Below are 26,816 nucleotides of genomic sequence, written 5' to 3'. Positions count from 1 at the left end.
TCCTTACGGATAAAGAATATAGGTTGATAAAAAACAGTGTACGCGTGTAGGCGGAAAAAGTAAAAAGAAGTTTCCCTGTGTCGATGCATTTTGGTTGGGAAGGGGGGGGGGGGCTGTTGGTTGAGCATGTAAGGGGGTCTCATCACGTGGGTGTAACGCGCTGATACGCATGTGTCGTTTGGCTTCCTGATTTTACCATTCTCCAATAAAACTTCAGTTGTTAGTCCAGCGCTGTCCTGTGTGCTCCTTCTTCATGTGTTCCGTTTTGTTCGTTGGTTGCATTATGCTTGATTCAAACCAACTAAACCACATGGCCACCCTGTTGCATGAAGAGAGAGTGCCTCGTTGCAAAAAATGGCATCATCATGATCAGCACCTTGTTTTTGGTGTCACGTGAAGTAGCACCAATAACATAGGCTTTTAGATAACAATCTGGAATGGCTGCACCGGAGTGGTTGACCGGGCATGTATAATGCTGTGAGTGAGTTGATGAATCTCAATCACTGCATGCATACTCAAGGGTAAGATATATTGTCACCAACACACGTAGCAAGCAGCAGAACAACCGAGCTGCCCTTTTTAATCAAGCGAAGCTCGGGAGAAACGAGGACGACACTCAGCCACGTGCCAAGATATTCGGCTACTTGGTGGCGCCAGAAGATGGACAGCGGTGTGGCATTGCCTCCTTTCCCCTTCCAAGGGGCATCGACCAGATGCCGCAAGCGTAGGAGAATAATGGAAAAGCGGAGCAAGTTATACGGCAATGTCTCTGGCTCTGGTTTGGACCCTAAAACGGTTTAAAGATTGTAATATAGTTTCATTCTGGCAACGTGAACAATTTCAGACTTCGGCTACAGTGAACTAGAATATTTTCCAGTGGCGCCACCGCGTCTCTCAGCCTGACGCATGCCGTGTCCGGTACCGGTACATATACCGGTACAGTTTAGGGCTCCTCATTTTAAGCAATATGCATTCAAGCATCCACTCCTTATCGTACTTCATGCCTCGTGGGCTTTTTCTCTTGGATGCTTCGAAGCTGCTTTGGTGATAAGGAGCTTATTTTCCGAGAAAGTATTTCCTCAGCTGTTGCATCGCACTTAGTTTTCATTTCCTGAAGATCCACTGCGAGCTTGTCTAGCTTTGATAAAAGCCATTTGTTTTTTTCGGGAACACGCTTGCAGCTTCTTGGAAACGGGACCGCGACATCGCGAACCAGTATTTTGGCTGTTCGTTTCTTGACGCCTTTTCAGGCGTGACTGCCGCTTAAAAAGCGCTTTTCTTAAGTACTTGCAACTAACGCATGAAGCACCATCTTTGGTTGCCTTGCCTTGGCAGCGAGTACTATATGCTGTTCTTGATTTGTACTCAATTTGATTTTGCAAGCTTGCTGTTAGGCTGGTCATCAGGGAGTTTTCATCCCTTGACGCTGCACCTTTGCAGATATGAAAATGATGCGCTTCTTGCATTGTGGTTACAGCATCTTGCATTGTTGCCACTGGTGCTCCCGCTACCTGCTTGCCCACCAGGAACGTCTTTGTATGCAAGGCACCAGCACTGTCTGCAATAAAGAACACGGCCTTTTCCACGGTCACCTCACCTGACAGCGAGTCGAGAGCACATAATGTAAAACATACTCCATCTGTGTCTTGAAGTTCATGCTGCATCCATCGCTTCCCTGGGACTTCCATTCTCCTCACCGCGGGGACAGTTGCTGCCGCGCATACTTCGTTGCTGGCCGCAGGTTCGACAGGTTCATCTTCAATCACCTCTGTAACCTGCCTTCGTGCCTTTTTTCGCGGTGTGACATCGTCCTCACCACTCCTTTTTCTCTCATTCCTCTTGGGAGTGGGGAGCTTGCTCAAATAAGCTGGCAGACTGGGTAAAATTGTGGGGACTGCATCTGCGGTAAGCATAGGTGTCCCGCGTGGAATTCGCACTTCCTCGCCATTTATGCGGTGCACATAATCCCTAACGATGAAGCATGGCTCAAAATGTAGCTCACATACCGCGCAGTCTGCGGTTAGCGGCTTGTCGCCTCGATGTAGGTTCCTCTCCCACGTGGATCTGCGCTCAGGATCAGCAGGCACCTTGAATAGCGACAACTTTTGCGCGTTTTGTGTTCTTGCGTATCCTGTGCTGCACCCTGGGGCGTAGCAGTGGTTGAGCCGTTGCTTTGCACTCATGGTTAATACACTCACATCAAAACACTCGTGCAATGTAACCACACTGAACGAAAAGCCAGCGCACAACTGAAGCGCCGTCGGGTGTGCTCTGATCCGTCGCCGCCGGCTGCCTTCAAGAGTGGTCGACAACAGCGCCGCCGCTTCAGGAAGCACACTCGATGATGCGCGTAGCAAGGCGCTGCCCCCTCCGCTCGCTTCACTGGAAAATATTCTAGTTCACTGTACTTCGGCTGCCGAGAGGGTCGGACAGTGCCTTGTGGTAGCACCTCGTAGTTCACCGCGCTGAGGCGGTGCAGCACCTCGTAAGGTCCAAAGTAACGTCGCAGAAGCTTTTCAGAGTGCCCTCGCAACCGTATTGGGCTCCATACCCAGACTTGGTCGCCGGGCGTGTAAGTCACCTCTCGGTGTCGGTTGTAGCGCTGGGCGTCATGTGCTTGTTGGTACCGAATTCGCTGTCGGGCAAGCTGGCGTGCAGCTTCTGCGTCACGAATAAATTGGTCAGCCCCCACAACAGTGGAGGGAGCAGAATCTGGAAGAAGCATGGCATCCAGCATGGTCAAGGGTTCGCGTCCATGAACCAAATCAAATGGAGTGAAGCCTGTAGTTTCCTGGAGCGCAGTGTTATATGCGAACGTGATGTACCGCAGAATTCGGTCCCAGTTCCCATGATCGTCATCTACATACATAGAAATCATATCGGCAATTGTCTTATTAAGCCGCTCAGTCAGTAAATTAGTTTGAGGATGATAGGCTATTGTCTTGCGGTGGATGGTGCCACTGAGTCGAAGTACCTCACTCGTGAGTGCCGACGTAAACGATGTTCCTCTGTCAGTTAAGACAACTGTTAGGGCACCACGACGAAGTACAATGTTGTGAATGAAGAAATGCGCAACTTCCTCAGCGGTACCACGGGGAATAGCCTTGGTCTCACAGTAGCTGCTTAGGTAGTCAGTGGCAACCACTATATACCAGTTACCCATGGAGGATTTTGGGAATGGGCCCAGTAAGTCCATGCCGACCTGTTGAAATGGGAATTTTAGGGGATCGATAGGCTGCAGGAGCCGAGCTGGTTTAATGGGTGGTGTCTTTCGCCGCTGGCACTCACGGCAGGTACGGACGTAGCGGTGCACAATGGCAGCTAGCCTGGGCCAGTAGTACTTTCCGTGTATCCGTGCCAATGTGCGAGAAAAACCGAGATGGCCGGAAAAAAGGTCATCGTGACAAGCAACAAGAACTTCGTCATGTAGCGTTGTGGGTACTACAAGCAGATAAGCAGTTTCTGTCGGACCATATTTCTTCTTGTAGAGCAGACCATCGCGCAGGCAAAATGATGACAGTCCGCACCTGAAGAGCTGAGGAGGAGACGACACGGTTCCTTCGAGGTATTCGATGAGGGGCAAAAGTTCAGTCAGCCCGCTGCTTTTGGGATAAGGTGGACGCTGCGATAACACCGAGGAAAGCGGAATCGTCGTCGGAGCCGTCCGCGTGGCAGGGAGTAGGGGCACGGGACAGACAGTCAGCATCACTGTGTTTCTTGCCGGACTTGTGCACGATAGTAACGTCAAATTCTTGCAACCAAAGGTTCCATCGAGCAAGCCGACCCGATGGATCTTTCTGGTTTGCCAGCCAACACAGAGAGTGATGGTCGCTCACAACACGAAATGGACGACTGTACAAGTAAAGACAAAATTTCATGACTGCCCGCACAACAGCGAGGCACTCCTTTTCCGTAGTTGAATAAGTAACTTCGGAAAGGGACAAGGTGAGACTAGTGTAAGCAATGACGCGTTCTGCACCGTCCTACCACTGAACAAGGACCGCACCGAGGCCAACGTTACTAGCATTCGTGCGCAGTTCCGTGTCAGCCTCTTCATCGAAGTAGCCAAGTATGGGCATGCTTTGGAGATGGGACTTGAGTTCCGTGAAAACTTTTTCCTGGGCGGCGCCCCAAAAGAACGGCTCGGTGTCTTTTGTCAGGCGGGTCAGAGGCTCAGCGATCTTAGAGAAATTGTTAACAAAGCGACGATAGTACGCGCAGAGGCCGAGAAATCGACGCAAGCTTCGTTTATCCGTTGGTTTGGGGAATGAAGCGACAGCAGCCGTTTTTTCTAGGTCTGGGCTAACACCTCGAGCGCTGACAATGTGGCCGAGAAATTTCAGCTCATTACAAGCAAAGTGGCATTTTTCGGGTTTTAGAGAGAGACCGGCAGATCAGATGGCCTCGAAGACAGCGCACTAACGTTTCAGGTGCTCGTCGAACGTGTCCGAGAAAATCACGTCGTCAAGATATACGAGGCATGACTGCCACTTCAGACCAGAGAGTACAGCGTCCATCATTCGTTGAAATATGGCAGGGGCCGAACACAGGCCAAACAGGAGCACTTTAAACTGATACAAACTGTCCAGCGTAATAAAAGCGGTCTTCTCACGGTCTCGCTCGTCAACCTCTATTTGCCAATATCCACTGCAGAGGTCAAGTGAGGTAAAGTAAGTGGCATGGCGAAGGCGATCGTGGGAATCGTCTATGCGCGGCAGGGGGTACACATCCTTTTTCGTGACTTTGTTGAGGCGTCTGTAATCCACGCAGAACCTCAAGGTTCCATATTTGGGAACACAGCGCGGAACAGGACGCAGCACAAGAGAACGAAGGTAGACAGGACGGAGAGCTGAACTGACAACTTTTATTTTCGAAAGAAGGTGACCAGTATTTAAGCGGTGCCTATCAGAACACGTGATGAAGGCAGGAAGCAAAACACTGCTGAAAAAAAACCTTTCTTGAAGAAAGAATTGGCCGAAGACAACAAAAATGTTATGAGGGATAAGCTCTGATAAAAAATTTCTGCTGCATGAAAGTTATCTCCATTGCCGATAACCAAAAAAAAGGACGTCAAGGACGACGCTCAGCCACGTGCCAAGATATTCGGCTACTTGGTGGCACCAGAAGATCGACAGCGGTGTGGCAATATTGTTATGTGGTGACAAGCAAAGAGACGGCACAACATGGCGACAGGATGAACAATGATTTTATAACTGGCCTAGCGCGAGGGCTCCTCTCGCGCCACTGCCGATCTTCTTCGCAACACTTCCCGGGGCCACCGAGCGATCGTTCCGATCGTTTCATTGAAGTCAATGGTGACGTGATGGTGTAGATGTTCAACAAAAAATAGAAGAGAATGATGCGCTTGCCACCACGATGACGATGAACACGATGATGCTTGGGTGATCCGCCTCCCCTGGCGCTTTTCAACCATCCGCCACCAAATTCCATGGGATCGATGGCTCGAGGTCGTGACGAGCGGGTGGGCGGGGGTTGCGTGTATGTGTCCGGTTACTTTGGGTCCTTTGGGTCCTTCGTCTCGGGTCTGGTTGGTCTGTCTGTTCTCCTTGTCTTCAGCACATGGCACGTGATTAACTGCCTGTCCTAAGTAGACATATTCGCCTACCATTTTCAGTACTTGGCTACCTATTGTAAACTGCTGTTCCTTCCCAAGACTGTTGAACGCTACCTTGGTCTTTTCCATATTAATTTCTTTAAATTTTTTATTCAAGTGCACGCTATCTCTACAATCGGCATTAGCACCATCTTTTGATGGCTTTGTTCCGGACACATACACAAGACTGAATAACTATCTGGAAGACAATGACCTCTTTCCGGACACAATGTTCGGCTTAAGGCCCAGGCTCTTCACACAGGACGTCCTACTGCAGCTAAAGGAGACTGTCATAAACAAAATAACGACAAGAAATGAGACCATCATACTGGCCATAGATTTGAAGGGCGCATTTGACAGCATTAGCCACGAAGCTATACTCAGGTAACTCTCGGCAACAAATTGTGGAAGAAAGACCTTCGAGTATGTCAAGGCGTTCCTAACGGACAGAACAACCGCCATTGGAATTAACAGTCAAAAACGAGAAAAACCCCCAACAAGGGCACACCACAAGGATCAGTTATATCTCCAATACTGTTTAACATTGCCATGATAGGGATAGCGAGAAGACTCAGGAACATACAACACATAGAACATGCAATATATGTAGACGATGTAACAGTACGGACCCTGAAGGGATCCACCGGAGAAAAAGAAAAACGGTTACAACTCGCTGCGCAAGAACTTGAGGATTTCGCTCGTTCTAGAGGAATGCAGTGCTCTCCGGAGAAATCACAATACATAAGATTACACTCTAGCAGATACAAACTAGACATCGACATAATCCTGAACGGACACCCGATTCGTCAGACGGACAAAATGAGAGCACTAAGGCTGTGGTTACAAGGAGGCAAGCGTGATCACACGATCAAATCTCTTACTACTGTGACCAACCAAATCTCTAGAATAATAAGCAGGATAACAAACAAAAGAAGGGGGATCAAGGAACAAGATGCAATATCGATAGTGACAGCCCTCGTCATCCCACGCCTCACCTACAGTCGCCCATATTTTTAAACCAGGACGGAAATGAAAAAGATAAACGTGCTAATCAGGAAGGCATACAAACTGGCTCTGGGATTGCCACCATACACCTCTAACAGCAAATCTGACGATCTAGGCATGCATTGTACCTTCGAAGAACATATCGAAGCTATGCTCGACTGCCGGATCAGAAGGCTTAAACAGACTAAGACGGGCCATGCTCTCCTTACAAAACTCAGATTACCCTTAAAGACGACAATAGCACAGAAAAAAAATTTCGCACCAGACATCAGGGACACTTTCATGGTCAGACCATTGCCCAGAAATATGGACCCTGTCAATCATAACGGCAAAAAGAATGCCATAGACAAAACCCTTCACAAACAACTGAACACAAAACATTTTGTGATGTACGTCGACGCAGTGAGGTACAAAGGCAGAGAGGCGAGTCAGTGACCGCAGCCGCGATCACTGACTCACGAGGCAAGCTCATATACAGAACAAGTATATGAACCAAAGGCATCTGCACGGCGGAAGAGGTGGCAATAGCCCTAGCAATCTCGGAAGCAAACCGAAGACAACACAGGTACTGGATAGTCTTGGACTCACAAGCTACCTGTCGAGCCTTTTCGAGCCTTTCAAAACAACAGGATTCATCACATAGCAAACAAGTTCCTAGCTGGCCAGCTAAATGGAACAGACCCAAGTAGGCAACACACGATTGTTTGGGTCCCTGACGCTGAGGTGGAGGGTAACATTAGAGTAGATGCCGTCGTACGAGGTTTCACTAGCCGGGCGGCGGAGCCATCGGTAGAGCCTTTCGCAACACCAGAAACATACGGGGAAACAATAAAAGCCTGTAGGAAGAGGAGTAGAAAGTACTCACTTCCACATGACACACTAAGCCGAGAACAAGCCACTACACTTAGGCGCCTACAAACAAACACATATCCAAACAAAGCCCTGTATTACAACATATGGACAACACAATATAAAAGCGAATTCGTCTGATGCTGAGACATTGCTACACTATACCACACAACATGGGGATGTAGGGCAAGCCCCATAATGGCTAAAATAGATAACCCTTGTCCTGAGCAGTGGGAGGACCTTCTAGCCGACTTGGACGCACAGCATCAGCTCATGCTAGTGCGGCGGGCCAGAGCCGCTGCTGAGGCCATCTGACGCCTGGACAGACACTGCCGACTACTGCTCTTTCCTAAACCCCTACCCCTAACCCCAATTTTCCCCAATAAAGTTTATCAATCAATCAAATCAGCAGGGCACATACTTTCGTACAATTGTAGTTTTAATTGCATTTGCAAATAGCAGATGAATTATGAAATGAACAAGGCAAACAGCGCGTGCTATGTTTATTTTTTTTTCATCTTTTTTTTTACTGTCCAGATATTCGATTGAATATTCGAAAGCATTTTTTGCATATTCGTATCATTTCGGATTTAATAATTTCAATATTTGCACGCCCCTACTTATTTAGCCATAGCATACCAATAGCTACGGCCCTTGGCAGCGTGAAGAAATGAAGGTTAACGTTAAAATAAAACTTGTTTTGAACAGATTCCACAGTCCACTAGTATTTAGGCATGAAATATGCAAGTGGAAGTGGTGGAAAAATAAATCAAGCTGGCTTGAGAGTAAAGCGTAGCTGTAAATCAGCAGTTATGTACTAAACAACAGGATAATTTGGTTACAATGACATTGTAATTGCTGATCCAGGGCAATGTGACAATATGTGGCACAAGATGAATAAAGCGAGTACAATTGCACCAGTGCAGTTTTTTTGATTTGGCATGCTTACAAACTGAAGTGGAGAGCAGTAACCATTTGCTGAAAAATAGTGCAAAGTCAGTATCTAGCAAGCTAAAATCACTGGCATGAATATTTTACATATATTGCCTGTAGGCTTAGCAGTATGTTGCTCAAAAGAAAGTTTGCGGAGAGCTAGAACTGGGTGCAAAGCTGTAAAAAGGGGCAACTATTAAAGAGTGCCCTGATCTACTTGTACTAGTTGGTCCATCGGTGTTCAAGCAACAAGTTCTGCACTGGATACAGAAAGCAGGCATTGCAGCGTCTAAGCATGGAGTCCATGAAGTGTGCCACCACAGCAAAGATTGCCCCACAAGGCTGCGCATGCATATCAGCATAGGGACACTAAAATGGGCGACACTCAACGAGGCCTGTGAAGTGCCAAAGCAAGACTACCACTCCAGATGCTAATGCTAATCAGCTTTCGCTGATTGACGCAGTTGATGCGCTCGAGTTGCGCTTAGCCTAGCAATTTTTCTCCTCAGTGCACCAAGTTCTTTGAAGTGGAGTGCTTTTCTTGAAACCCTAAATCTATGCTTGGTTGAATGAGCAGAAGAAGGTGAAAAAAAAAGAACTGAACAAGAGTTAAAGGGGAGCCTCAGCAGAGCCAATGTTTTGGCAAGAAGACTTGACAAACCCAGACCCTAGTCAGAATGTTGGCTCGGCTGGTGAACCTCAATCCTTGGTCGGTTCTCTTAAATGCCACCGCAAACCTCTTTTGCTTCCTTTACCGCAGTTACTTGCAGCAGACTGCTTGAATGTGAACCAAATGAATTTACATGAAATATGCGGAAGGGTTGGAAGGCACAATGGTGTGCCTCAAGTAGCATCCCTTGAGGGACAGCAAAGCTGCATTTCCTTCAATCGACCAATGAGCAATCAGCTGACGCACCTGCAATGGTGATCATCCAAGGAGAGCCCTCAATGTTGACCGTTTTCCGCAGGAGGTTCAAGATGTTCTTCAGCAAGCTGGTCAGGTGATCACTGGTAACCATGGTGATGTGGTTGCTAGAGAAGATGAAGCAATACCAGTAGAAGGCTCTTGACATGAGCAATCCCTGAGTAGTCAGGGGTTAGGAACATTTCAAGACTTACCAATTGGAATATTGGACACTGCCCTGATACACTATTGAGAAACTACATAGAAGAGTTCTATGCCATTCAAGAATTGCACCTTTGTTTTCGTGTATGGCAGCGACCATGGTTTGATAGTGATTAAAAGGACAGTGTACGAATGATTCGTATTCCATCACACTATCTCATTAAAGGAATATTTTTTAACGTAGTTTCACTAGCGTCCAAGATATTCGCAATCACAAATCATCCTTCTTCTCTGCCCCCTTAATTTAGCACATGCAGCAAACTGCTCGCCACCTCGCCTTATCCTGCCAGCACCAGTGGCCCACTTTGCGAGCAGTCGCAAGGAGCAATTTCTGAAAATTAATAGTAAATTGTTGTCAATTGAATGCCCCCCTCTATAAAAAATCTGTTGCATCAGGATAGGACCACAGGCATCACTTCAAGGTCCCTTTAAGCTGTGCCAAGTCATTGTGTCCAATCAAGGAAGACATTAGGCACCTTGTTGCACCTGTGCCATACTGCGAAATATGTCTTCACCATGCAAAAGGTCTCTATTCACAGCACAGAAATTTATCTGCACCCATGCTTTACCAGCTGGGTTTGTGCAGGCACCCATTTGGCTGCATTTATTTGCCTTTTGATGTCCTGGCCTTACCCTGATGTGGGGTTGACATTGTCCGGTCCTTGGCTCCACCAGAAGGGAAGGTAGCTGCGAAGAGGACACACCGGGAATTACAGCAACGCCCTCAACCCTCCCTGCCAGACAGCACCTGTGAATATGCTACCATTCGCAATTTATGCACCACAGTACGCTTTCAGAGCAGCTGGTGATCATTCACATATATTTACATCTTAGTTCACGTTACCTAAAACACATAGTATGGAAATTATGTATGCTGAGATACTTATAGTACAGTAAAACCTTATTACTTTGATACAAACTAAATTGGAAATTGGGATAATTAAGACTGCCACCGGAGTGCCACCAAACAACGATGTCAGGCATCAAATGCTTATTTATTTGGATTCCCTGGGGCTGCATTGGTTAATTCGGATGGGCTTGCCAAGTGTCGTCGTGTCAAGGTATGTCCTGCACATTAGCACTCAACTGCACATCACTTGGGTGTATGGCAGGCTCCAAATCAATAGGCAAAGATTTGATGCTAGCCTGCACTGACTGTGGCTATGTTTAGCCACAGTCAGTATGTTTGGAATGACCTTGTAGCTGATATTTCATTCTTCCATATTTGAGGTGGTATCCTCACGAGCTGCTCACAAAGAGATGTAATGTGTGAAGAAGCTCAAACACTACTGCCTCGAGAGAGCAGTTTTACACACTCCCAACAGTGGAATAAAGCAGCCATTGAATGAACAAGGTCTTGCAGCATTACGCGACCAGTGGGGGCAGATTCTGCCCTTCTCTGTAATAATAGAGCAGAGCCAGAGCGGATGAAGACATGCCTAACAGTGCTGTGATCTGAAGAGATAGAGCAACATCTGCTCAGTCCATTGTGCCAACAACCTATTTATCAGCACTGAAAGTTATAGACACCCTTTAAGCATACACCACAGATAAGCGAAAATGGAGAAAAGGCAGGAGCACTATTGAAAAATCATCACTGGCAATGCCCTTTCGTCACTGGCTTGCTACCCCACAACAATTTTGTCAATACTATTCATTATATACGGCACATTCTAACAAAACTGCTAACTTTCAGCATTGCAAGTCAACAATACAGAGCTTTTTTGACAACAAATTTGTTAGGTGCATCTTGGTAAAAGAAAATTCAATAGATGGATGTAATGAAATCGCCAGGGGCAGAGGACTGAGCCAGACAATGCATAAGGCCAGCCAGTGCAGCTGGGGCAGGGGGACAAAGTAACAAATTTTGCTGCTTTTCATCGACTATGAGGAAATGCTGTCACCAGGCATACCAAATGCGCTGCCAGGGACGAAATTATTGGCCGCAACGTTTTGCAGTAGCAATGGCCAGTATTGCTTCCACCTGTTGCACACTTACCTGCCTAATGAGCGCACATCTCTGTGCACTGCATTTATTACACTGAAAGAGATTTACACCAAAGAGAAAATTTTATTTACAAGACTATGAACGCCTAAATTATGGTTGCGCATTTCACCTTTTGGAATGGTGTTTGTATTATGCCCGGATCAACACGTGCTGTTTGCATACAACAGATAAATAATTTGTAATTGAGTCTCTTCTGTCACCTGTCCAGCTTCAATAGCCGAGTGATGGTTGTGACACCAAAGTTAGCATCTTGAGGTAACAGCGCGGAACACAGGACGGGAGCACAAGATTAGAGGACGACACAACGAGCTCCGACGTTGTTGAAAGTCAGCGCTCGTTGTGTCGTCCTCTAATCTTGTCCTCCCGTCCTGTGTTCTGCGCTGTTACCTCAAAATGCATAACCAACATGCCCAAGCTGCTATTCTAACCAAAGTTAGGTCAAGTTCATGCAAGGGATGACAAGACTAATATAACCACTCCTTCCATTGTATTGATCGACTACAATGCTTAAGCTAGCCTGCTTGAAGAACAACAATCATAATGAGAGAAGAAGAGGTGATTACATCGGATTTTTCTTCATCTCTGAATAAACTAGACCTAAATAAAGTGACAGCATACGTGCATAGTTTTTCACACTTCTTTTTTGAACAGCCAACTGAAGTATGATATCACTCAACTGCTAAGCAGCAAAAATTGTTCTCACTATCGATAGTGCCAACACGACACATTTTGCAACATGAGTTTGTGGTGGTGAAAGTGCTACGAGCACCTGATCATGTGAGTGCCCGCAAAGAGCAGCAGAAATCTGTGCCCCCTTTGTGTCGCTGATGAGAGAAAAGGAAACAGCAAAAGAAAAGAATAAAGTGAATTAGCCTGTGCGCACACTTGCACAACATGGGCAAAAGAAAAGAATAAAGTGAATTAGCCTGTGCGCACACCTGCACAACATGGGGACCATGACATCGATAATGAAGGGCTGCTCCGTGTACTTGCCACTGCCTGTGACAAACTTATCCACTTGCCCCATGAGGTCGTCCAGTGTGGGCATGCTCGACTCCAGGGTGGCCATCACAGCTACATGCGAGCAAGGGACACAGAAGCACGAGAAGTTGCATTCACCAAACAGAGAAACTAAACTACTACAAGTACAGCTATAAAAGTGGCAAATATTATCAGTAGGTACACAATACCTCGGTGACTACAATGTGCACCTGTCTCCACATCCCTTTTCTTCTTGCTATTTCAGATACTGCTGCTAAGAATAGCAGCTCAGAGAAAACCGATCTCAAAGCAATACAGGCAGCTTCAGGATGAAAGAAAATAATTCATCACCCGCTTTTAAGTTACAATAACCACACAGGCATGAAAGAAAAAAAGCAACATTTCAGTAGTTGTTTCCCAGTTCTGTTCAGGGCTTATATAAATTTACAAAGCCCCTTTCACCTTCAGCGCCAAAGTACCAATGGAAGGGCATGAACTCTTGCCCATCCTGAACAGGTGAGGAGGACATTTATCAGCTTATTGTTGTGGTTATGAGAACACACAGTTCTTCCGCTATTTCGCACCTTGACAACTTCTGAGCCTAATTCATTGCAGCACACCAGTATAAGTGTGTGCCTTCACAATCCTAAAAGGTCAGTTAGCTACAAAAAAGAAATCTAATCACAGTAACTGTCACACTTCAAGTTGGATTCCTGAACAGTGTCTAAGGGAAGGGAGGGAGGCGGGAGAAAAGGCACTGTAGTAGAGGGCTACAACCCCTATAAATCTTTAACGTGCACTGAAATCGCACAGCACACAGGCATTTTCGGGTAACAGCGCAAAAAAAAATGGAAAACAAGAGCAAGAACACACAATGAGCGCTGGTTTTCAAAACGTTAATTCCGAGGCATACGTTGCTTTATACACTGTTGCGCACCACACGAGACACAGACACGTGACTTCTGCCACACGTATCATCATTGTACAATATCCAACAGTTCGAGTTCTATTTTTGTCAAGAGTAAGGTGGTTTGCTGATACAGTCATCTCCAAGCTTTGCTATCTCGGTTGTTAATATAAACAGCACGAACAGGAAGACACAGGACAAGATAAAAGGAAGCCACAAGACAAGTGCGGTTTTGTTCCTTCCTGTTCGCGCTGTTTATATTGTGGAAGAAGGCCAGGTCCAGACGGCAAGGTCGTGAAGGCAAGGCGAGGTATGCCGTGTCAGCGTTTAATCTGATGGAGAAAACCCAAGCGCGCGCCGGAGCCGGTGCCGCGGGACAATTATGATGGTATGTACAAGAGGAAGAAGATGATCATGGTATGTACAAATGAAAGACGATCCATGGAGGGCTCACACAATCTGCCCTGGGGTGTCGGAAGCGGCCAGCCTGGCCGCTCCTAACCAACCGATGTACCGCGGCGCACAAACGGCTTCAAGCGAGATACGTGAACAATTTCAGTTCCACGGTGGCGTTGGTCAGCTGGGGGATCAACAGGTGTGACTTGGTAGTTTACTGGGGAAGTTTGGTTGATTACCTTGTAGGGACCAAGATAGCGGCGCTGAAATTTATCACTAAGGCCAGGGATGCGCAGTGGTGTAAAGAGCAGTACTTCGTCACCAGGACGAAAAGAGACCACGCAATGCTTCGAATCGTAGCGACTCTTGCGGTCTTGCTGGCACGCTTCTGTGTTGAGGCGGGCAAGATGACGGCATTTGGCCACACGGGATAAAAACAGGGCTGGTAACAGGGCTGGTAATGATGAGAAGTAGTCGGGCGTAGAGAAGAAGGAAGTGTCGAGGATTGTAGTGGGAGGCCGGCCGAAAACGAGGAAAAATGAGGAGTAAGCCGTAGTCCGCTGTACTGCAGTACTGCCCCCTGCTACGCTTTCCTTCCCTTGGATTCCAGTTTGTTACCCTCAGCGACCATCAGTTATCCTCTCTTCGCCCGACATGTCCTGCCCATGTCCATTTCTTTTTCTTAATTACTACTAGAATGTCGGTAACTTGAGTTATTTCTCTGACCCACTCTGCACGCTTTCTATCTCTTAATGTTACCCCTACCATTTTTTGTTCCATAGCCCTCTGGGTTGTCCTCAACTTAAGTAGAACTCTCTTGGTTAGCCTCCACGTTTCAGCGGCATAGGTAGGTACAGGTAAAATGCAACTGTTGTATAGACCATTTTATTTAGGAGGTCGCCATTTTGAAAATGTGGCGCCGTCTATGTTCTGTTTTGTCCCTAGCGCCATGCTGGTATGCGCGCACACATTTGTTGTATACCCACTGTGCAGGACGGCGGTGCCGCATATAGACGTTTCTGTTCTGGTTTTGTGTGTGTTTGCGTTAGAAAAGCTCCTGGATTACGGCAAAGCATTTTCTAGCAGTACTGCCGCCGTTTCGTGGAGCGATGGCCGGAACTTCGGCAGATGACGGGGCCGGAGGCAGTGGCACTCTTACCGCCGTTCCGATGATTGACATAGGTAAGCGGATTTTGTTAAGTTTGTGAACTAATGCACTACAATTAATTGTCGCACTGCTATCTACGACGGCTGTCGAGGAGGTGACACAGACAGCGCCAAGCTTCTTTTATGCTATTTAATTGCGTTCGATAGACTACGATTGCCAGCCAGGATAACACAGCTATTTCATGAATGTTTGCGTTAGCGGGACTTCACTTTGCTTGAGTACACTTGGTGTGTATAGCGATTTTTATTGTTTGATCAGTCCCGATACTGAACTCGTTTCGTGAAAGCTGACCGGTATACAATTCACGATTTTGAACACGTGCTACAGTGCACTTCTCGGCGAGATACGTGTCGTGCCAAAATAAAGCGCTCGATCCTCTGTGCGCTCTGTGTTTCAGCGGGTTGTCAATGAGATAAATACTCACTAACGAGCAGATCCAGTGATCGGTACGAGATTGCTTACTCAGCTAGAGCGTGTAGACACCGAGCGAAAGCAACGTCTACACTTGTTGGCGTCACGTTTGTCACCGTCGCTAGTTTGGGGATTTGGCCACTGAGCGATCAATGACCGTTCTCTCTGCCTCGTTTTTTTTTCTCGTACGTAGCGTCCTCTTTTCACTTGATGAAAGAGGAGTGTTTCGGCCGTAAATAACTCACGCTGAACAAGTGAAGTTAGATCACAGGTTGCGCGGCTACTAGCTACGCGGCAGTAGAAATTCGCCGTGCCTCCCTTTCTTCTATTGTATTTTGGCGAGCACTTAGAGCGCTTGCAGTCCTCTCCAAGTTACGCTTTTTCACACGAGTTTTCTAGGCTTTGGTATCTTTACTGGGGCAGTTAGCGCACTCTTGTTTTGCCAAGGCCCATTGTTTGCGGTAATAACCTTGCTGTTACATTGCTTCCTCGGCATGTAGTTAGGTGATATAGCATGCAACGAGAATTTTGAAGTGTTTTTTCTTTCTTCTATTTCTCTTCGCTACTTCCTTCCATTGCTCTGATTATGTGCCCTTGATATTTGTCTGCAGGTGACAAGCTGTACAGCCATCCAGCAGTTGTCACTGACTGGAGTGACGACATAAAGAAGTGGCCACGCGTGCAGATGCCACACATTATTTTTTACCTCCTTGAGAAGAAAGCGTGTGACCTCAAGGAGGTGAAATCATTCAGGAGCATGCAGTCATACTCGTATTTGCAGAGTGGTTCGGTTGGGACGGTGCTCATGCATACAGTAGATGAGCAATTGACATTGCTGAAATGCCAAGTGCAGGCCTCACAGTCAGTCAAAGTTCTTCACGAAGCATGGGTGTGTTGCACAAGAAGTGGTGACGTTATAAACCTTCCGTTCATAGCCCAGCTTAAGCATAGGTATGGAGTTCATAGCAGTACTTTGTCCACCAACAAAGTGTTCTGAGCACACACGAGAGGCGGTCGATGGCACAAAATCCTTTCTGCTCACGCTAGCCAGCCAACGCCGTCACTCATCTTCATCGAACGGAAAACGATGCAGTTGAAACAGATCGCACCCGCACTGATGCCGCAGCTGTTGATGCAGTGCACATTGCTCTGCGCCTAGTTTTTTTCGCTTACGATAGTTGTTGAAGCAGCCAACAACAGCGCAGTGGTATCCTGATGACCTCGGCTCACGATTCGTGGTCACAGTTTGCGTGAAAACCAAACAAAAGCTGTTTTATCGCACAAGAAACAGCACGAAAGGCAAGTTCTCAATGCAAATGCTATGGCCACCTTGCCGCCCGCGCATACCAGCGAGAAAGGGGAGAGGAGGAGCGCTCCGCGCGCCGCTTCGAGGCTATTTTCCTCCTCGCGGCGAAAACGGTCTATACTTTCCTCTTGAGCGATACCGGTAAGCTGCTAGTCATAATCTGCGAGTGCTTGCCAAATGCGCTCCATCCCAATCTTATTCTTCTTGTTATTTCCTTTTCGTGGTGCGGATCTGCGGTTACTACCTGTCCTAAGTAGACATTCGCATACTACTTTCAGTATTTCGCTACCTAATGTAAACTGCTGTTCCTTCCCGAGGCTGTTGAACATTACCTTAGTCTTCTGCATATTGATCTTCAAGCCTACCTTTCTACTTTTCCTGTCTAGGTCATCAATCATTATTTGCAGTTCATCCCCCGAGTTGCTTAGCAAGGCAATGTCATCAGCAAATCGCAGGTTACTGAGGTATTCTCCATCTACCCTTATCCCTAACTGCTCCCATTCCAAGCCTCTGAATTCTTCCTCTAAACAAGCTGTGAATAGTACTGGGGAGATTGAGTCTCCTTGCCTAACACCTTTCTTTATGGGAATTTTGTTACTTTCTTTATGCAGAACTGTGGTTGCTGTGCAGCCACTATATATACCTTCCAGCACTTTCACGTACGGCTCGTCTACCCCCTGATTTCGCAATGCCTGCGTCACCGCCGAGGTTTCAACTGAGTCAAATGCTTTTTCGTAATCAATGAATGCTATGTATAAGGGCTGGTTATATTCTGAGCATTTTTCTATCACCTGATTGATGGTATGGATATGATCGATAGTAGAGTACCGTTTCAGAAACCCTGCTTGATCCTTTGCTTGATTGCAGTCTAAGGTTGTCCTGATTCTATTAGCGGTTACCTTAGTAAATACCTTATACGTAACAGACAGTAAGCTGATTGGTCTGTAATTTTTAGGGTCCTTAGAGTCCCCTTTCTTGTGAATGAGGATGTTTGCATTCTTCCATGGTTCCGGTACCATCGATGACACCAGGCACTGCGTATACAGGGTGGCCAGTTTTTCTAGCACGATATCCCCCCCTGTCCTTCAGCAAATCTGTGGTTATCTGATCCTCTCCAGCTGATTTCCCCCTTTTCATAGTTTCTAGTGCTTTCTTGACCTCGTCCTTCGTCACTGGTGGAACGTCTGACTGTTTTTCCCTACCGCCAATCTCATTACGGTCCTGACTATTTTGGCTATTGTAGAGATCTGTATAGAACTCCTCGGCTACTTTGACTATCTTTTCCATATTAGTGATGACGTTGCCCGCCTTGTCCCTTATTGCATACATCTGGTTTTTGCCTATGCCCAATTTCTTCTTTACCGCTTTAAGGCTTCCCCCGTTCTTTACAGCATGCTCAATTTTCCCCATGTTATACTTCCTTATATCGGCCACCTTGAGCTTATTGATTAGCTTTGATATCTCGGCCAATTCGATCAGGTGTGTTGGATTGGAAGCTTTCATACTCTGGCGTTTCTTAATCAAATCTTTCGTCTCCTTAGACAGCTTACCGGTATCCTCTCTAACTATCCTACCGCCTACTTCTACCGCGCACTCAGTAATGATATCTCTGAAATTATTGTTCCTTGCCTCTAGGGTAATGTCGCCACCCTCAGTTAGAGCCCAATACCTATTCTGTAGCGAGATCCTGAACTCTTCTGCCCTCCCCTTCACCGCTAATTCGTTGATGGGTTTCTTTCTTACTAATCTGTTGCGTTCCTTCTTCAGATTTAGGCTAATTCGGGACCTCACCATCCTGTGGTCACTGCATCGCACTTTCCCGATTACCTCTACATCTTGAATAATGGCGGGGTTTGAACACAATATGAAGTCGATTTCATTTTTAGTCTCTCCGTTAGGACTTTTCCATGTCCATTTCCGGTTCTTCCTTTTGCTGAAGAAGGTATTCATGATTCGTAAGTTATTGCGCTCTGCAAACTCAACTAGTAACTCCCCCCTGCTATTCCTAGAACCAATGCCATAGTCACCTACTGCCTTGTCTCCTGCCTGTTTTTTTCCTACCTTGGCATTGAAATCGCCCATTAATACAGTATACTGCGTCTTTACTTTTCGCATTGCCGATTCTACATCTTCATAGAAGCTTTCAACTGCCTGGTCATCATAACTACATGTAGGTGCATAGGCCTGTGCAACCTTCAGTTTATACCGCTTATTAAGCCTAATTACGATGCCTGCAACCCTCTCATTAATACTATAGAATTCATCTATATTACCCGCTATATGCTTATTGACAAGGAAACCTACTCCTAGTTGTCGCCTCTCTGGTAAACCTCGATAACACAGTACATGCCCATCCTTCAGTATAGTATATGCCTCATTCGGTCTCCTAACCTCACTAAGCCCTATGAAATCCCAATTCATGCCCTCTAGCTCCTCTAACAGCACTGCTAAACTAGCTTCACTAGCTAGGGTTCTAGCATTAAACGTTGCCAGGATCAGTTTCCAATGGCGGCCTGTCCAGCGGAGCCAGGCTTTCTTAGCACCCCCTGCTGCGTCACAGGTCTGACCGCCGCCGTGGTCAGTTGTTCCGCAGCCGATGGTGACTTAGGGCCGGGGTTTTATGGAGCTTATCATAGGAGGTTGCGGCCAATTACTGCACCAGGGTGGCCAACTCCTGTTCTGGTGAGGGAGTGCGTTGCTGGAGGTGCTCACCGGCATCAGGTCGCACCCCAAACCTGTTTATGCAATTCCATCGACACGCGGATTTTTTTTTTCATCCGGTGGAGAATTGCGCGGCACCGGTATTTGAACCCCGGTCCTCTTGCATGCGAGTGAGTGAGTGAAAAACTTTATTAAGTATATTTAAGGGAGGGGGATGTGTAGGTGGGATCCCTAGTCCCGGACTCCAGCGGCTGCCGCTGCTACCCGCACACGTGTCACGAGGGCCCGTTGGGCCTCTAGTCCAGAGCTGGACAGGGCAGCCTCCCGCCCCTCAATTGTTGGCACTGCATTCGGATCATCTGGAGGATTGTGTGAGCAGGTCCACACCATGTGGTGCAGGCCTGCCTTTTCCCCGCAATATTTGCATTTGGGGTCGCAGAACCCGGGGGGCAGAACGGGCTGGTGTGTTATATGTACCTGTCTGTAGGCGTCGCCATCTAACTTCCTCCGCTTTGGAGAGCCCCTTGGCTGGGGGTGGATATTTTCTGCGAGAGAGTCTGCAGTGCTGTAACCTATCCGCATACGTCGCCAGAGAGCCGGGATAGGGCAGTGTGGAGGATGGAGGAGTCGAATCCCGGGGGAGGAGATCTCGGGCAGCGGCATGGGTGCACTCGTTCCGTTCCACGCCTTGATGCCCCGTTGTCCAGATGAGACATTTGTCTTGTTCGGGGTGTCCATAATTTTTCAATATTCTGGCAGCCTGGGGACATATTCGCCCTTTGATGTAGTTGCGGTAGGCAGCCATAGAGTCTGTTATTATATAGGCGCAGGTGGTATGCATGGCAGCTAAAGCAATGGCCACCTCCTTCGCCATTTCTATATTGTCATCGCAGATGGTGAGGGCATCAACCAGTTGTTGTTGGTGAATCACAACCGCTACCGTGTACCCCGCTTCTGACTTTGCTGCGTCTACGTAGTAGGATTCAGTGTCCGTCCCGTACTTTTCCTGGATGTATTTGGCCTGCGCCTTCCGGCGGCCTTGGTGGAACAGAGGATGCATATTGCGGGGTAGGGGATTGGCTATGAGCGAGTCTGACCACCCGGGCGATATAGCATGTTTTTGTACGAGAACTTGCGGGCTAGTCAGGTTACCGCTATGCCACCGCTGCTCTATTACCCGTATGTTTTGTTTTGTTAAAAACAAGGTGGCCTGCAGTAGCGTCATCGTGGAAAGCCGCTAGTATACGTGGGCAAAGCACACGCGGTACAACTGGGAGCCAGCGAGTTCCATCAGGATAATTCACGTAGCGGCATAGTATGCCATCTTCAAGCTTGAAATTGCGAAGCTGTCGGCGAAGCATAGCGTTGGGTGGGCTCGAAGCGCTGATAAGGCGGTCGATGATGGGCCGACAGTAGGCATCCACTAATTGCTGTGAGCAAAGAGCGTGCTTGTTCTCACAGCCGTCAAAAGAAACTGCAGTGATATGCGTCGGTGGAAGCGATGATCAGCTGTGGTCAGAGGTGGAAATGCATTGTGAAGAAAAACAGCAGGCTGATTCCGAAACCGGGCAGCGAGAAAGAGCGTCGGCGTCTTGGTGTTGCCGACCCGATGTATAAACGAAGTCGAAATGGTATTCTTGCTAGCGCAGAATCCAACGGCCAAGTCTGCCTGTCAAATTTTTCAGTGAAGATAACCAGCAAAGAGCATGGTGATCGGTCGCAACTGTGAAATACCGACCATATAGGTAAGGGCAAAACTTTTAAACAGCCCAGACGACGGTGAGACATTCCTGCTCGGTAATGGTGTAGTTTTTCTCAGCTGGAGTCATGGCCCGACTGGCGAAGGCAATCACTTTCTCATGCGAAGTTGCATCGCGCTGCAGAAGTACAGCGCCAAGACCGTGACTACTGGCATCAGTGTGCAGGATGGTAGGAGCGCTGTCGCTGAAGTGGCCAAGAACTGGATCTGATATGAGGGCGTGCTTTAAGTCGTTAAAAGCAGTGTTCCACTGTTCAGTCCACACGAAAGGGCTGCGCGCTTTAAGTAGTTCATGACGTGGCGCAGCAATAGTTGCAAAATGTCTTATAAATCGCCGGAAATAGGATGCCAGGCCGAGGAAACTGCGCAACTCTGTAGTCCGTTGCGGACGAGGAAAGTTCAAGACCGCGATTATTTTTTTAGGGTCTGGGCAAATGCCGTCATGGCCAACCAGATGTTCCAATATTTTAATTTCCTTCTCTGCAAAGTGGCACTTCTTGGTGTAGAGCTGAAGGCCCGCTGAAGGAAGACACGTGAGGACTTCATTCAGGCGCGTGAGATGGTCGGTAAAAGTTGACGAAAAGATAACAATGTCATCGAAGTAACATAAACAGGTTTCCATTTGAGGCTACGAAGTACAGTATCGATCATTCTTTCAAATGTTGCGGGTGCGTTACAAAGGCCAAAGGGCATAACATTAAACTTGTAAAGTCAGTCGGGAGTTGCGAAAGAGGCTTTTTCTTTGTCGCCCTCGTGCATAGGTATTTGTCAATAACCTGAGCGGAGGTCTAAGGTCGAGAAATATTCGGCACCTTGGAGAGAGTCAAGGGCGTCATCAATACGCGGCATCGGGTAGACGTCTTCGAGGGTAATTTTGTTGAGTGTGCGATAATCAACACAAAATCGTACCGATCCGTCCTTTTTTTTTAACTACTACTACTGGACAGGATCAGATAACTACAGACTTGCTGAAGGACGGGGGGGATATCATGCTAGAAAACTGGCCACCCTGTATACACAGTACCTGGTGTCATCGATGGTACCGGAACCATGGAAGTATGCAAATATTATCCTCATTCACAAGAAAGGGGACTCTAAGGACCTTAAAAATTACAGACCAATCAGCTTACTGTCTGTTACATATAAGGTATTTACTAAGGTAATCGCTAATAGAATAAGGACAACCTTAGACTTCAATCAAGCAAAGGATCAAGCAGGGTTTCGGAAACGGTACTCTACTATCGATCATATCCATACCATCAATCAGGTGATAGAAAAATGCTCGGAATATAACCAGCCCTTAACATAGCATTCATTGATTACGAAAAAGCATTTGACTCAGTTGAAACCTCGGCGGTGATGCAGGCATTGCGAAATCAGGGGGTAGACGAAAATCAGGGGGTACGTGAAAGTGCTGGAGGATATATATAGTGGTTGCCCAGCAACCATAGTTCTGCATAATGAAAGTAACAAAATTCCCATAAAGAAAGGTGTTAGGCAAGGAGGCACAATCTCCCCAGTACTATTCACAGCTTGTTTAGAGGAAGTATTCAGAGACTTGGAATGGGAGCAGTTAGGGATAAGGGTAGATGGAGAATACCTCAGTAATCTGCGATTTGCTGATGACGTTGCCTTGCTAAGCAACTCGGGGGATGAACTGCAAATAATGATTGATGACCTAGACAGGAAAAGTAGAAAGGTAGGCTTGAAAATCAATATGCAGAAGACTAAGGTAATGTTCAACAGCCTCGGGAAGGAACAGCAGTTTGCATTAGGTAGCGAAATACTGGAAGTAGTGGACGAATATGTCTACTTAGGACAGGTAGTAACCGCAGATCCGGACCATGAAAAGGAAATAACAAGAAGAATAAGATTGGGATGGAGCGCATTTGGCAAGCACTCGCAGATTATGACTAGCAGCTTACCGGTATCGCTCAAAAGGAAAGTATACAACAGTTGCATCTTGCCTGTACTCACCTATGGGGCTGAAACGTGGAGGCTAACCAAGAGTTGAGGACAACCCAGAGGGCTATGGAACGAAAAATGGTAGGGGTAACATTAAGAGATAGAAAGCGTGCAGAGTGGGTCAGAGAAATAACTCAAGTTACCGACATTCTAGTAGAAATTAAGAAGAAATGGACATGGGCAGGACATGTAGGGCGAAGAGAGGATAACCGATGGTCGCTGAGAGTAACAAACTGGAATCCAAGGGAAGGAAAGCGTAGCAGGGGGCGGCAGAAAGTTAGGTGGGCGGATGAGATTAAGAAGTTCGCAGGGGTCAAGTGGATGCAGCTAGCACAGAACCAGGTTAAGTGGAGAAATATGGGAGATGCCTTCGCCCTGCAGTGGGTATAATCAGGCTGATGATGAAGATGATGACTGGGGAGGACCATGGGCTTGTTGATGGACGAAAAATATTGCGACGGAGCATGTCATTGGCATTTTCTTCAATTACTTTTCGTTCCAGGAGAGAAACCCGATAAGGTCGTCGGCGTACAATTGAGTTACCTTCGGTAAGGATGCGGTGATGTGCAACACTAGTCCGTCCCAGTGGTGGGGAAGTGGCATCAAAAATGGCTTAGTGGGCTTGAAGCAATTGCAGCAATTCTTGACGTTGGTGCGGCATGAGGTTCGGATTGATTGTCTTCGACAGCATGGAAAGAGAGACTTGTGATAAATCACGTTGCGGAGGTAACGGGGCAGTGAGCATCATCATGGATATAGGGTGAGCATCCAGTATGCATGGCAGGGAAGTTCCTTTAGTCAGGACGAGGGATTCACGGGGAGTGTTGTGGCAGCTACTATCACTGAGCTGCTGCGGAATCGTACAAGACTTGATGGGAAGGCGATTCCACGTGCAAGATGACGATGAGATGGTGCAATGAGTACATCCCTGTCATTGATGTGTTCAGAAACAACGGTAATAAGTGTTTCGCACTTATTACATTAAAGAGACAAAGATTGATTGATATCGTATCTACCGCCTACCGACGTTTAATCTCCGAGGATTCACAGCGACACCTGTTCCTGTGGCTCCGGGTGGCAACACCGCACTCGTCTACTTAAAGGCTGCCGAAATTAACGGATGCGGGATTCTGCGGCCAAGTGTTTCATGCACTAAGTTTTGATTGTGCTCCTTCTAGTGCCCGTTGCCGCGTGCTCTTCCTGCAAGCTTGGTGACGCGGCCATCATATCACCGATGCGTTATTGATATCGGATCTACCGCCTACCGACGTTTCATCTCCGAGGATTCACAGCGACACCTGTTCCTGTGGCTCCGGGTGGCAACACCGCACTCGTCTACTTAAAGGCTGCCGAAATTAACAGATGCGGGATTCTGCGGCCAAGTGTTTCATGCACTAAGTTTTGATTGTGCTCCTTCTAGGTGAGTAACTTTTATCCTGATACAAGCTTGAACTTTGCTGTAATTGGCCGCAGATCCCAGTGAAACTTGCTGTCGTGCATTGCTGTTATGGGTGTTGATTTGAACACGTACCGCGTTCGCATTGGCTGTTTCCTTCAACACTGCAGAAAACATGCCCAGAAGAGTTGTGGCTTGATGTGGCTGAAGGCTGGGTGTTGGCTCCCTAGCATGAGAACACTTCTGCTTGCACTATGCATCGCGAAATTATTGCTATGTTCCGGTGATGTAGAACTGAACCCCGGTCCTGACCAACTAGAACTAATCCTGGAAACAATCAGCAACCTTGAGAAGGCTATCAGTTCTAACGTTGAGCACCAGAAAAAAATTGATTTGCAACTTGAAACAATCTCTTCGGGGATGCTTGACATAACCAACCAAGTATCAAGACTTGAAGTGAAAATGAGTGAATTTACTGGATTGACGGAGGAAGTGAATGCGGTCAAATGTGATATAAGTGTCCTTAGATCAGACATGAACTTAAAACAAGCTAGGGAAGGTTTGGCTGGTGTGGTTGATGATCTGAACAACCGAATTCGCAGGAACAACTTAATAATTAAAGGTTTACCTGAGTCTGCATCAGAAACCTGGGATGAGACAGAAAATATTGTTAGAACTTTTTTTCGTACCCACTTGAAGGTGGATGCTGGCGAAATTGAACGGGCCCATCGTATCGGGAAGTATAATTCTGTATCTCGCCGCCCTATCATTGTCAAGTTTCTGAACTACAAAAGCAGGAATGCTATTTTAGGACATGCCCACAAACTGAAAGATATATCTGCGCCAAAAGTATGGATAGAGGAAGATTTTTCACCGAAAGTTCAACTCGCACGGAAAAAGTTGAGAGATTTCGCGAAGGCAAATAAAGATGAAGGAAAATACAGTTTTTCTTATAACAAACTAAAACTAAACGGCAGCATCTACAGATATGACGCGTCCTGTGACCGTGTCGTAGAACTTAAGCAAAGCCAACGCTGTCCTAATGTTCATCAAGAAAAGTCATTTCAGAACCAACTCGGTTAGCAAACTCGGTCCGTTATCATTCCTTCTTGCCAATTTCCGCAGCCTTCTACTAAAACAGGATGACTTGCTGTCTCTAACTGACACGTGCGATGCAAATGTTATTTTGGGGACAGAAACATGGCTTAACCCAAGCATCTCAGACTCGGAACTTTCTTTTTCAAATGCATTCACAATTTATAGAAAAGATCGCATTGGCACCAAAGGAGGCGGTGTTATGATCGCAGTGTCACATTCGGTACCATCTACTATGGTCGATGCTGATTCAGAGCTGGAAATGTTATGGGCGAATATCGGTCTGGGCTTTAAGAAAATCTTAGTTGGCGTCTGCTACAGGCCGCCTAACTCCAGTTCTAACTTCACGGATAGTCTTCATGATACTATCGCTAAAGTTCAGTCGTTGTTCCCAAATGCTGTGTTAGTTCTGGCAGGCGATTTTAATTATCCCGGCATCAACTGGACTTCAAACACTGTCCTCAGTGAGTGTACAAATAAAAGTGAATGTATAAAAATGCTTGATATAGCTCACTTTTTTTGCTTACAACAACTTGTGACTTCGCCAACTCGTGACACTGCTGTTTTAGACCTGTTTTTCACGACCCACCCTGCGCTTTCGACAACAATAGTTACTGATAAAATAAGTGATCATTTTGCCGTTCATGTTAATCTCTCCCTCGAAGTCGAGAAATGCGACCGTGCAAAGAAAAAAATATATGATTACAGACGAGCAGACGTTGAAAATATGACGACAATGCTGGTCGATTTCTCGTCTTTTTATCTCGATGGATTCGAGAATCGGTCGATCAACGACAACTGGGTATTGCTTCGTGATAAACTTCTTGAATGTCAGAACGCATGTGTACCTGTGTTAGAAATAGCCCCTTGTCATCGTAACCCATGGTTCACGACAACAATTAGGCGCAGTATACGCAAAAAGAAACGCCTATACAGGCATGCAGCTGTCTCGGACTCGGAGCAGCGCTGGGAGGCTTATCATGCGCAGTCTCTTCTCGTGAAAAGACAGATAAAAGGAAGCTAAAGATGCTTTCTTTAATACTGAAATTGCCAACATGATGCGGAATGATCCGAAGAAATTTTGGAAGGTTGTAAAACCCAATTCATCTAGCGCTCTCCCGAGTTTAGATACAGATGGCATGCCTATCGACGAAACTCTTTTGGCGAATCAATTCAATGTGTATTTTAGTACTGTTTTTACTGACGAAGAGTCTTTTTCCGACACGGGAATTCTGG

The 26,816-nt window shown here is 46.8% G+C and overlaps 1 protein-coding gene across 1 annotated transcript in view; it reads right to left on the bottom strand.

Moving 5' to 3' along the window:
- RyR (Ryanodine receptor) overlaps nt 1-26,816 on the bottom strand; it is a 1,181,579-nt gene that overhangs the window by 381,365 nt on the left and 773,398 nt on the right. The window contains exons 77-79 of the mRNA XM_084584752.1: nt 12,474-12,609; nt 10,161-10,214; nt 9,318-9,433 (exon numbers count right to left, since the gene is read on the bottom strand). Of these exons, the coding sequence (XP_084440878.1) occupies nt 9,318-9,433; nt 10,161-10,214; nt 12,474-12,609 (306 nt within the window). The remainder of the gene's footprint in view (nt 1-9,317; nt 9,434-10,160; nt 10,215-12,473; nt 12,610-26,816) is intronic.

The sequence above is a fragment of the Amblyomma maculatum genome, chromosome 11 (assembly GCF_055883805.1).
Source record: "Amblyomma maculatum isolate TAMU_Amacu chromosome 11, ASM5588380v1, whole genome shotgun sequence".
NCBI lineage: Eukaryota > Metazoa > Arthropoda > Arachnida > Ixodida > Ixodidae > Amblyomma > Amblyomma maculatum.
This window is presented reverse-complemented; position numbering and strand designations above follow the sequence as displayed.